We start from the raw sequence: 13,011 nt of genomic DNA on the forward strand, positions 1-13,011 counted from the left end.
TCTTGCACTCTCTCCCCTCCGCGCACTCCACAGTAAACGCTACTGTCGGTCTTTACTGAATAATGGCACCTTTTAGCATTGAACATCATAACCACTATATAGGTATGTTACTTTGTGAGTATGTGGTGAATTAGAACAAATACAATGTTTTTTCCATTGTAATATCCTGTTTTTGGTGTTTTTTCAGAGGGTGGGTATGGGTTAATTTGTATATAGTTCATTTGTATGGGAAAAATTGATTTGAGATACGAGTAAATTGACATACGAGCTTGGTCCCGGAATGCATTAAGCTCGTATCTTAAAGTATTACTGTAGTATGGTGGTAATAATAGGGTTGATCCTACTTCGTGGTTTTTCCATTATCGCGGCCATGTCTGGTCTACATTATCCGCGAAATTCGAGGGATTACTGTATATGATTACGTTTTCAAAGGTGATCTCCATTCTAGGGGGACAGTTAAATGATACAATGCCCAGCAGCTTCAGAAATACGGATGTTTACGGGAAGACCATGTTAGAGCAGTGACTTGAAGGTACAATGTGAAATTTATGGACAAGTTTCCAGGGTAACAAAGAGACCTCTATGCTGGCAGACAGCTACCAAACGAGTAGTACAGACTTAAAGACAATATAGAACAGTTATATTGGGCCTTGAGATGCCACTTGCCAATATAGGGACCCTGGGAAAAATCTTGTGATGTGAGAATTAGCATTGTTTCTCATATGCAAAAAGAAGAAGAAGAAAAACAAGAGAAGGGAGAGACGGAAACTGGGGTAGGAAGAGGCTGTCCTAGTTAAACTTGTCTCATGAATACATTTGCTCCTCGTGTTATTGTAGTTTGTATATAGCAGCAAATTCCTTCAAAAAGTCCTGTTGTCGTCACAGGAATGTACAACCAGAAACTCACTATATCACATCCGCAAAAAAGACACTAACGGATTCTACCAGCCGAAAAGGTCACATGAAGTAAGGTTTTGTTGTGCCTGTACATACCATATTTACTAACATATAAGCCGCATTTGTCGGACAAAAAATGATGACTGAATCGAGGGTACGCTTTTATGCGCATAAAAAGACGACATGCACGAAACTGCAAGGTAACAACGACGAAACGCCATGACGCAAGATAATGCGGTCGATACGGTCATTTATTTAAGAATAGAGAAAAGATAAACAGATAAAACGCCAAACAAAATGTATTTTGACGTCTAAGAATGAAAATCAAGAAGAAGAAAAACGTATCTTGCATAAAATGTGAAAAAACTCACTTGTGCCTGTCACTGCTCACTCAGGGCACCGCCATCTTACCTAGGGTGTTGCTGTCTTACCTAGATAAACGTGCTCTGACTGGCCAGACGTGAGTAGCCTTGATGTGTTCGTAGCTTTTACCATGTCAGCACATCCCCATTGTTAACGCTGATCCAAGGTCTTGCGGTCGATCGTTAAAATATCAGCCTTGATACCCGCGTAATGTTTATCCCATGCTATTATTGCGTGAGCGGTCGTTTGGTCGCCGTCTTTTGGTCGCCGGACTTTTGGTCGCCGGTCTTTTGGTCGCGGTCTTTTGGTCGCCCGGACCCAAACAACGGGCGACCAAAAGACCGGCGACAAAACAACACAGTCTACGCATCAATAAAAGCCAACAATGGCCCTGAGCAGTTTCACTGAGCGGACGTGTGAGTGTATAAGAGTTTGTATGTACATGAGTTGTCCCCTTAGGAAGGGACGTCAGTCAGGGTCTTAACAAGTTCTCTAACAAAACACAATAAAAGTACGGGAAATTTGGAGCTTTTCTTTAGCCTAATAATTAATAGGGCATTAAGTATGACTAAATAATAATTCGCAGTTTGTATTTAGGGAATTTGAGCAACAATTTAAATGGTAATTATCAATAACATTCCGGGCGACCAAAAGACCGGCGACCAAACGACCGAGTACCCTATTATTGTACCCAGAGAGACTATGGACAGTAGGCAGGGAATAGCCTGAATTGCCAGCCAATCACAGAGCACAGGGAGACAAGCACCAATTCACGCACACATTCATACCTAAGGAAAAATTGGAGTATTCAATCAGCCTATCAAACACTTTTTGAGATGTGAGTGAAAACCGGTGCATCCAGAGAAAACCCACGCAGGAACATGCAAACTCCACAGGAAGGCTGAAGCCCGGTATTTAAACCATGATCTCAGAACTATGAGGCAGATGTGCTAACCACACCGTTACTGGTCCGCCCATCAAGCCAGTTAGTACCATAAATTCCACCTAAATTAAACCCCAAATTTCAAAGAAAAAAAATACATTGACCCTAAAACACACAAATTGAATGTTTATGGGTAAAGATGTTTAAACAGATTTGATTTTTATTGATTAAACATCTCTTTAACTATACATTAACATCCTTAACATGCAGCGTTACTGCCTGTCAGGGCAGTCATTGTCATAAATCTTACAGTTGTGCTCACAGCCAGTCTGAAACCACAAAAGCATTTAACTTTAAAACCCAGGAAGATATAATTACAAAGAAGAAAACTCCAATTCACTAGGTCTTGACTTCTTAGTTTACAATAAATGGGAGTCTTCTTAAAAATCGTACCTCAGTGCTTGACGTATTCAAGGCTAGTTGTCATTGCTAACTGTACGCAACAGCTTTATAGCAGCACACTGTGCAAGCCCATTCTACATTCAGTCAAATCACTCAGGGCTATTATGTAAATTTGTTTTCCGTACTGCTTAATCTCACAACAGTAGCAGGGGTGCTGGAGCCTATCCCAGCCAACTATAAGCAGTAGGCTGAATTGTTAGCCAGCCAATCGCAGAATAAATGTTATTCATTCATTTTTCCACCTATCTTCACCAGGGTTGCGGCTGGGGGAAAGCCTATCCAAACAGACTTGGGGTGTTATTCTGCTTTTAAATAAAAGAAACGAGTTTGATTAAGGGATGCCCAGTGGAGGAGTGGTTAGCATGTCAGCCTCACTGTTTTGAGATGGAGGGTTCAATCCCAGTTCCGGACCTTCCAGTGTGGAGTTTGCATAGTCTCCCCAGGCTTGCGCAGGTTTTTCTCCGGGTACTCCAGTTTCCTCCCAAAGCCCCAAAACACGCAATTTAGGCTGGTTGAAAACTCTAAACTGCCCCTACGTATGAGTCTGTCTGGCTCCTTGTGCCCTGCGATTGGCTGGCCACTGATTCAGGGTGATTGAATGAAAGGTTTGATGAAGAAAGTTGCCAAAGTGTTTCACCAAAAGCATAATTTTGTTTAAGAATCTCTATTCATTCAATTTCTGTACCACTTATCCTCACCGGGGTGGCGGGGGCGCTGGAACCTATCCCAGCCATATATGGGCACCAGCTTGGAGATGCCCTGAATGTGCAACCAACCTGGCATGCAAGTCTTTGGGTTGTAGGAGGAAACCGAAGTACCCTGATAAAACCCAGGTAGAAACACATGCAAATGCCACACAGGAATGTCCGAACCTGGGAGTGATCTCAGAATGTTGAGGCCGTTGCACTAACCACTTCAGCACTGTGCCGTAATTGTTGTCTGTTTACTAATTCATTTGTTTTGCGTCTTTGTGTTCAAGGTTCAGGTGATTTGTTACATTGTGAGTGTGTAACTGTTGTTTATATAAAATATACATTACATTTTAACTAAATAATTTTCTCGAATTGTGGGTTGTCCGTTTGTTTGTGCATCGTTACAGCCCTCACATGCAGTGTGTACACAACAGTAGCCTTGCTGCAGAAAAAGCAGGTTGAGCAGGTATTTGAAGGGCTTACTCCACAACAAGCAATGGGATCATTAAAATATAATGGGTTGCTATTTTTCTTCATGAAAATACAAATCTTAGAATATTTTTTTTATTTGATGGGAAGGCTAGAACTGATTAATTACATTTAGATTAATTTCAAGGGAAACAGATGAAATAAGATACAAATGTTTTTTTAAATAAATATGAGCAAACCCTGGAAAAAAATTGAACATGTAGTTCAAGCCACCACTTCAGTTAATAAAAAGCAGAGTTTGAAGAGTATCTGGACAAATTGGGATACATTTCTATGCCTTTATTTTAATTTAAAAATGATGTGCTTCCTTGACTGGGATGATAAGGAATTTCAGTGACATTACTTTACTTAAAACTGTATTAAATAGTCTACTATCCAAATAATTGTCAGTATTCATGTTTGAAAATGAGTGTACAAATAATAGCAGTCAGATATGTACGGTTGGTTGCAAAATTCTAAACAGTAGGAAAAATTCACAATTTCCAATGTTCTATGTCCAATTGGATCAACCAGCTGATGCAATAACTGACTCTTAGTCAGTCGACTAACAAATGAGTGGTGCATGTCAACCTCCTCAACACAGCTGCAGGTCTGAATGAACCTCTGCATCCGGCCAAGTCATGACTACGAGAGGTCTGGAAGTGTTCCTGTCTCTAGTGAGTCAGATTGCACTTCCTGGAAAGAAATCATTAAACACTCCCAATAAAGGAACGGATTCATTGTACAATATAGTTACTGTGACTGGTACGAGAAATTTTAAACTCAGAATCTAACTGTTCCACAAAGCAGGTACCATTCTCGCAAATAGTGAAATGTTCTTTTTTTAAACATAATTTTCTTTGTTCTCATATTTCTAACAAATTCGGGATTTGAATCTTTACATTCTTCTCATTCTGAGAAACCGTCTTTCACATAGAGGTCAATTACTGTATGTATACTAGATATTGTCTTATCCTTTGAGGTTAGTATTTTTCCTACTTTTGAGATTCCACTACAAGATATAGGTTATAAATGTGCTCAAACATCCAATTAAAGTATATCGTAGTAATGTTACTATAAAGCAGGGGTATTCAAACCGGTCCCCCAGGGCCGCTGTGGGTGCAGGTTTTTGTTCCAAACGATCCAATACAAACAGTTTAACCAATGAGGTTTCTGCTGAAAAAAAGAAGCACCTGACTGCAATCCACTGATTGGTGGAAAGGTTTCCTCTTACAGGTTGGTACGAAAACCCGCACCCAATGCGGCCCTTTCTAGAATAGTTTGGGGTCCACTGCTATAAAGGTTCAAGACCTTTAACCAAAAAAATCTATAATTATTCCATAGTTGCATTAAAAAAGTGTGTTTCGTAATGTAGTGTATAGTGTCAAAGTCAGGCCTACATGGGGAGTGACCAGTCTACCTGCTTGGGTCGATAAAGAAACATAAAAAGTCTGTGGTTCTTCAAAATGTTGTTAAATTTGGATGAATATGTGCAAAGTGTAACAACTGAAATATTCAAGGAATTGCTTCTGGAAAGAAAAATGCATCTTTTAAAATGCTAATTCTCGATTTGTAATTTATGATTATGAACAAATAAATGGCTATTGGAGTTGACAAAACATCTGACAGTATCGAATGTGGTTCCAAGAATGTATCCGATCCAGTAGTCATGTGTTTTCAGTACCATTGTGCTTTTTGACTACTGTGAATCAAAACCACTCAGCAAACAGTTGAACTGAGTAGGACAACTTCTCTCTAGAAACTAATCAAATTAGTAGTAACTGAGCATCATGTAATAACAGTAAACACAGCATTTCCAGATTCATCATTCACTGATTACATTCTTTTTTGGTATCATTTTTACTGGTCTAAAAATATGGGCATTAGACCAGTACCAGCTAAATATAGTGTGAAAAAAATTGGATCGGAAGTGAATAGACAATCTGCAATGTGACATCCTCAACTAATACATCAAATTCTGCTGAAGTCTAGTTTTCAGTCTAGCCAACAAACAACTCAAGTAAAACAAAGATGAACATTTTGGGGTCGAGTCCCAGGTTGTTTTTTGTCTTTCATGATTTCCGTTCTTTTGCTGGACTACTCTGGGTTGGGGTTTATAATTACCCATGCGGCCTCCTGAAATATTTAAGAATTTAGGGTGTCAAATGTTTTCCATTCCTTGCCTCCCATATGAAATTTGAGGATTAAAACATGTTCCATTGCTTCAGCGCATGTCTGTGATTCAAACAGACTCTTTTTAACAAAACAGCTGACAAAAATCCAAAGTATAGCTAGCTATTAAAAAACAACTGTTTCTCAGCTACTTCACCACCTTATATCCACATATAAATGTCTTTAAGCATGGCCAGTCAACAGAGAAGATCAACTGGCAGTTTTCATCCCTAAACCAAATTTGGCTGGTCGTCTGATCACTGGGCTAACCTCAGATAGACCAAAGCACACTATAGCAGCATTCAGGCACTAAAGCAAATTTGGATAGCACAACAGGCCAAAACAATCCACACAAAGATTAGATCAAACTTTATTCATTCCATTGAAACAAAAACTAATTCCGGTATTATAATTTGTTCTAGTTTCGGTCAAGAATTGTTATTTCAGTTCTTTAATAAGGGCGGCCCGGTGAATAAGTGGTTAGTGCGTCGGCCTCACAGTGCGGACCTGGGTTCAAATCCAGGTCGGTCCACCTGTGTGGAGTTTTGATGTTTTCACCGGGCCTGAATGGGTACTTCGGTTTCCTCCCACATTCCAAAGACATGCATGGTAGGCTGATTGTACACTCTAAATTGCCCCTAGCTAAGAGTGTGAGCGTGATTGGTTGTTTGTCTCCTTGTGTGCTGCGATTGGCTGGCCACCAATTCTGGGTGTCCCCCGCCTCTGCCCCGAAATCAGCTGGGATAGGCTCCAGCATCCCCCACGACCCTAGTGAGGATAAAGCGGTTCAGAAAATGAGAGGAGTTCTCTAATAAATAAATCAAATTTAAATAAATAAATTAAATATATATAGCAGTTTATTTAGTGACATGTTTTTGTATCATATATATATATATATAAATATATATATATACATACACATATACATATATACATATATATATATATATATATATATATATATATATATATATATATATATATATATATATATATATATAGATATAGATATAGATATATATGATACAAAAACATGTCACTAAATAAACAGCAATTAGAAGTGAACTGCTTCACATTGTAGTTAACAAATGATTATCAGTAAGCGGACCTCATACAGGCAATCAGGCTTAATGTTGACAGACAACACATTAATCTCATCAAAGGATTATGACTGTCAGTCAGTCTGCGTCTCCACTCGAAAGCCATTGTATGCCGTGTTTACTCTGACATTTAGTCTAGATTTCACCATAACTCCATTGGTTATGATATTATGTCCTGAACAATATTGGGAAAAACTACCATTGCAACTTTTGGGGGATTTGTGATATTAAAAAGTTAAGATTTTTGAGCAGAAAACGAATATTTCTGTTTGGGAAAACTTTGGTTGGCTTCCCATGACCACATTTTATTTAGTATATAATACCATCTAATCCAGGCTAACGGGGTTCCTCCATAAATAGCATTTATATAAAAAACACAAAATAGAAGCTGTGCGAAGTTTTTGAACCAATTAATTTCATAAGTATAGGTACCACCTTATATATATATAAAACAAAGTATGAAGGCTGTACGGCTTATTCTCACTATAGCAAACAAGCAGCAACAACAACAAAAATCACTTTTTAAAAAAGCATTAAAAACAATTTGCATTAAAATCTTAAGCAACAACACGACAAAGGTGAGCTCATAGTAATTTTCAAAAAGGCATTTACTCGAAATCCAGCATCATGACAAGCAAAACGGCGCTCAGCTCATTTATCCATAATCTGACGCTGCAGATGTCATATAGTAACAGTGACTAAGTAATTCATGCCAAAACATCTGCACTTTTGTTTGCTACATTTTGCAATCATAAGCAAAGTGTTATCTTCTCTACAAGAGCGGACTTACGTAACATAGTGTATAGCAAACTAACAATTAAGTGGTTCTTATTCAACGAATCTTATTCATTCAGTCTTTTCTTTACTGCTTATCCTCACAAGGGTCATGGGTAATGCTGGAGCCTATACCAACTGACTTCAGGCACCAGGCAGGGAACACCCTGAATTGGTGGCCACCCAATCACAATCAATGAGAATGTAAATTACTCCCAAATCTTACACAAGAAGGTACAGAATGGGAATATACTAGGCGTTCCATCTTGTCAAGATTAACAACATCCATGTCATTTCAAACACTGGTGTGAACTCATTTCAGCTTAGTACATTATTTAGCTCAATAATGAATGGATGAGGCGGCCAGGTGCCGGTACACGAGTGGTTAGCGCCTCGGCCTCACAGCTCTGGGGTCCTGGGTTCAAATCCAGGTCACGTCCACCTGTGTGGAGTTTGCATGTTCTCCCCGGGCCTGTGTGGGTTTCCTCTGGGTACTCCGGTTTCCTCCCACATTCCAAAACACATGCATGGTAGGCTGATTGGACACTCTAAATTGCCCCTAGGTATAGGTGCGAGTGTGCATGGTTGTAGGTCTCCTTGTGCCCTGCGATCGGCTGGCCACCAATTCAGGGTGTCCCCCTCCTCTGGCCCAGAGACAGCTGGGATTTCTCCAGCACACCCCGCGACCCAAATGAGGATAAAGCGGTTCAGAAAATGAGATGAGATGAGATGGAGTGTGTATGTTTGATTCCCTAAATTGATGAATAAAACCACTGTCCACTTCCAAGATATTTCTTAGGACACATGCACAATAGACAAGCTTTACAAGTGGGTAAAAGCTTGTTTGATGTCTGCACTTCTGTACAGCTGTTTTGAAATGTTATTCCACATAAAGATACAAATGGCAATAAATTGTTGCAGAAAGGTTAGTCTGTTTCCTGATTACTGTCAATGTGTCCTTGAGCAAAACACGAATCCCATCCCCCTCCCCAAGAAGTGCAGCACTGTTTGTGTATTCACACAACTCAACTCTCCTTGGATGCCTGCATGCGTGTATCCTAGTACTCTACTCCGTGCAACAAAAAAATAGAATTCAGTGTAAATGTAACCTTTTACAGGGCAAGTGACAATTTTTGGTCATTCAAAAAGAAAGAAAAGAATACTTCACTGCATGAAGACCTGGCACCCACAAACGTGTACATCACAGTTTGGGTTACGTGGGTCACAATAACACTCATTCATTTTGTAAACCGCTTATCCTGATACGGGTCGCAGGGGTGCTGGAGCCTATCCCAGCTAACTATGGGCACCAGATAGAGCATACCCTGAATCGGTGGCCAGCCGATAATAACAATACAGTAATTCCTCGAATATCGCGGTTAATGTATACCAGACAGGGGATTTTCACATTTTTATGAACTTTAAAAAAATAATAATAATTAATAGCAAATAAATGCGAATAAGTTAATTCGCGATAAGTGAAGTTGCGATAATTGAGGGAAGACTGTAATAACACAATAACAATGTTAACATTTTGTATACAACTGTCCCAAAAAGAGATGTCCACATTATTGTTAATCATTTGGTAAGTTTTAAATAATATTCGATTTTAGAGTCTTTACACGTTTCCAAATGTTTATCATACATTTATGAAGTTGAAGTTACAAATGATGTAATAAAATGTTAACTCATTGGCTGCCACTGACGGTACCAGAAGTGCAATCCATTTTGACTGGGAGAGCCTGATAGCAAATGGTCTCTCAAAATGATTGATCAATAACAGTCTAAAGATGAATGTCAAATCCATTTTAACTGGGATTACTGACATTAAATAATCATGTTTCAGTGTGATTGAACGGGCGGCCCGGCGGCTGAGTGGTTAGCACGTCGGCCTGGGTTCAAATCCAGGTCAATCCAACTGTGTGGAGTTTGCATGTTCTCCCCAGGCCTGCGTGGGTTTTCTCGGGGTACTCCGGTTTCCTCCCACATTCCAAAAACATGCATGGTAGGCTGATTGGACACTCTAAATTGCCCCTAGGTATGGATGTGAGTGTGCATGGTTGTCCATCTCCTTGTGCCCTGTGATTGGCTGGCCACTAATTCAGGGTGTGTCCCCGCCTCTGGCCCAGAGTCAGCTGGGATAGGCGCCAGCACCCTCTGCGACCATAATGAGGATAAAGAGGTTCAGAACATGAATGAATGAATGTGTGATTGACAGAGCTAGGTGTCCAAATTCACTCTATTTGGGTGGCAGAGATCCCACCTTCTAACAAGTCAAAATGGATTAGACTTCCAATCCCGTCAATGGCAGCCAAAGACTGCAATGAGTGCCCTATAAAGGGTTAAATTTCCCACCAGGCATAAGTAGGTGGAATTATCAAAATTATGGTAATTAAGTAAACTGGCTTTATAATGAGGACAGTGAGCATTATTATCCTTGTAAAGGGCAGATTTTTAACAACACACGCATTCAAAACAGCACTACGAAATATAATACACAATATATTACACATGCCCTTACAGATAAGTAATGCCATTGAATGTAAAATAAAACAAACACAACATTGATATATTTTGCTGAACTCACGTGACTACTCGAGTCAGAGTCAACATGTTTGTTCCGCATGTAAACCTAATTAATGTCCAAAACCGGATCATTGGTAATAACTCGTCTCGTCAACTTGAAGCAGACATTTTTTTAACTTTTATGTCGCCTATAGGGAGCATTTGAGGGACAATAAGGACGATCGGGGTGTCTTCTCAAATCTTCTCCGCCCTGCAACAAGCAATCCATGCCAGCTTCCTTCGAAACTGGGTGTGACACCTAAGAAAGGGTCAAGATAGAACTTGCCGGTCTAAAGACTGCATTTACTCAAGGAAATAGAAAAGTGTTGCAACAGGAGGAGGAAAAAGAGGAGCGAATCGCCAGGGGTGTCCCGCGACTGCAGACCTGCCTTTTGTTCCGCCGCTGTCACAACCGTGGAGGTGGTGCGCCGAGGATTAGCTTTAGCATTAGCCACTCGTCTGGCTTTAGCCGCCAGGTTTTAGTTTTTATTCTTGTTTTGTTTTGTTTTTAATACAAAGCTTTAAAGGAAATATAAAAGGGGGAAAAGGTAACACAGCACCTTTCTTTCTCTCCATTTCTACTAACTCAGTTGAACAATGAACTCGCAACATAAACAAGCGGAACACTTTGAAAGTGGTGTTAAAGTGTTAAGAAGATTTACCCAGAGCTCTGTTCCCCAACTCATCGCGGATTGCCCCTTGTGAGTTGGCCGGGATTGGACGCTGTTTTCCCCACTCCGGTTCTCCATAAACTGCTTACCAAACCCGAGCAGGAGTACAAAGTGTCTGCACGCACGCGCAAACGCGCACACTCCTGCTCTCCGCCCTCCAAAACCCTGGTGGTTTTCTACATCCCTGAACTACAGTCTTCCCTCGATTATCGCGACTTCACTTATCGCAAATTCCATTCTTCGCGATTTTTTTCTGATGGTAATTATTAATTTTTTTAAAGTTCATAAAAATGTGAAAATCCACGCTGAAACGCGTGAGCGGAACCCACTCTTGCTACTAGGACTCAGCACGGAAGAGAAGAATATATTTTTTTTTAATCTTATTTTATAAAGTTCATAAAAATGTGAAAATCCACGAATGCGTCTCCCAGCGAAAATGAATATGGCGTTTTGCTTCTTATTATATTTTGTATAGACAGTGGCTCTTCGCCTCGTTTCATCTTTCTCTTATTTTTATTCTCTCTTAAAACACCCTCAACTTCATCAGGTCCCATTAAAAATAAATAATAAATTATATTTCAAAAATAATTAGGCAGATTAGATTTTTTTGCTGCTTTTGGCTCTCTGGCTCTCAGTTTAAAATTTCTAACTTCTTCACCACCCCGGCCTATTATTATTATTAATACTATTATATTATGATTCATTCGTTCGTTCGTTCGTCCATTCATTCTTTCATCGTTTTATCCTCAGTAGGGTTGCAGGGGGTGCCGGAGCCTATCCCAGCTAACTTCGGGCCAGAGGCAGGGGACACCCTGAATTGGTGGCGAGCTGATCGCAAGGCACGGGGAGACGGACAACCATTCATGCTTGGAATGTGGGAGGAAACCAGAGTACTCAGAGAAAACCCACGCAGGCATGCAAACTCCACACTGGTGGACCGACCTGGATTTGAACCTTGGACCCCAGAGCTGTGAGGCCAACATGCTAACCAGTCAAGCTGCCGAGCTGCCTATTATTATTATTTATTATTAGTAATATTATTTATTATTGTCAGTTATTATTATACTATTAATTGATTGATTCATTCATTCATTTCCGTACTGCTAATCCTCACAGTGTTGAGGACACCCTGAATTAGTGGCCAGCCAATTGCAGGGCACAAGGAGACATAGGACAACAATTCCACTCAAACCTAGGAGCAATTTAGAGTGTACCCTGCATGTTTTTGGGGTGGGAGGCGCAATACACAGAGAAAAACCACGCACATGCAAACTCCACACAGGAAGGTCCAAACCTGGAATTGAACCCTTGATCTCAAAACTGTTAGGCCAACGCATTCACCAGTCGGCCACCTATTATTAATGTAGGCTCCAGCACCCCCGCGACCCTAATGAGGATAAAGTGGTTCAGAAAATGAGATGAGATGGGAGATTATTATTATTATCATCAGTATTATTATTATTATTACTATTACTACTAATATTGCTATTACTATTATTATTTTATTATTATTCTTACTATTACTATTATTATTATTATAATCATATAGTATATAATATATATATATATATATATATATATATATATATATATATATATATATATATATATACATATACGTATATAAAATAAAGGAGTTTTGAAATAATAGAAATAATTAAATGCCAATTATAGATGGAAATAATACAATTACGATGAATAAAAAACAGAAGTACACTGTGGTTATGGCCCACGATACGAAATTGTTGCTGTTTTTATTGCCCATTGCTCATGTTCCAGTGCTATCGACGGCTAAACTGTCACAATCAAATTAGATTGGCTGTCTAGTGCAACCAAGAGTACCCTATAAAGGGTCAATTGCACTGTTTATACAAATTAAATGATGAGTTTTTCATGTATTTACTTACTACGCTGTGACGGGTATGCTGAATAATCTTGTGAAAGCAAAAGGCATAAATCAGAGT

The 13,011-nt window shown here is 39.6% G+C and overlaps 1 protein-coding gene across 5 annotated transcripts in view; it reads right to left on the bottom strand.

Moving 5' to 3' along the window:
- Positions 1-11,196, bottom strand: part of fnbp1l (formin binding protein 1-like) — a 54,146-nt gene extending 42,950 nt beyond the window's left edge. For all 5 annotated transcript variants that reach the window (XM_077594734.1, XM_077594733.1, XM_077594732.1 and 2 more), the window contains exon 1: positions 11,039-11,196. In XM_077594734.1, the coding sequence (XP_077450860.1) occupies positions 11,039-11,125 (87 nt within the window). In that variant the 5' untranslated portion in view covers positions 11,126-11,196. The remainder of the gene's footprint in view (positions 1-11,038) is intronic.
- Between the last annotated feature and the right edge of the window lie 1,815 nt (positions 11,197-13,011).

The sequence above is a fragment of the Stigmatopora argus genome, chromosome 24 (assembly GCF_051989625.1).
Source record: "Stigmatopora argus isolate UIUO_Sarg chromosome 24, RoL_Sarg_1.0, whole genome shotgun sequence".
Classification (NCBI taxonomy): Eukaryota; Metazoa; Chordata; class Actinopteri; order Syngnathiformes; family Syngnathidae; genus Stigmatopora; species Stigmatopora argus.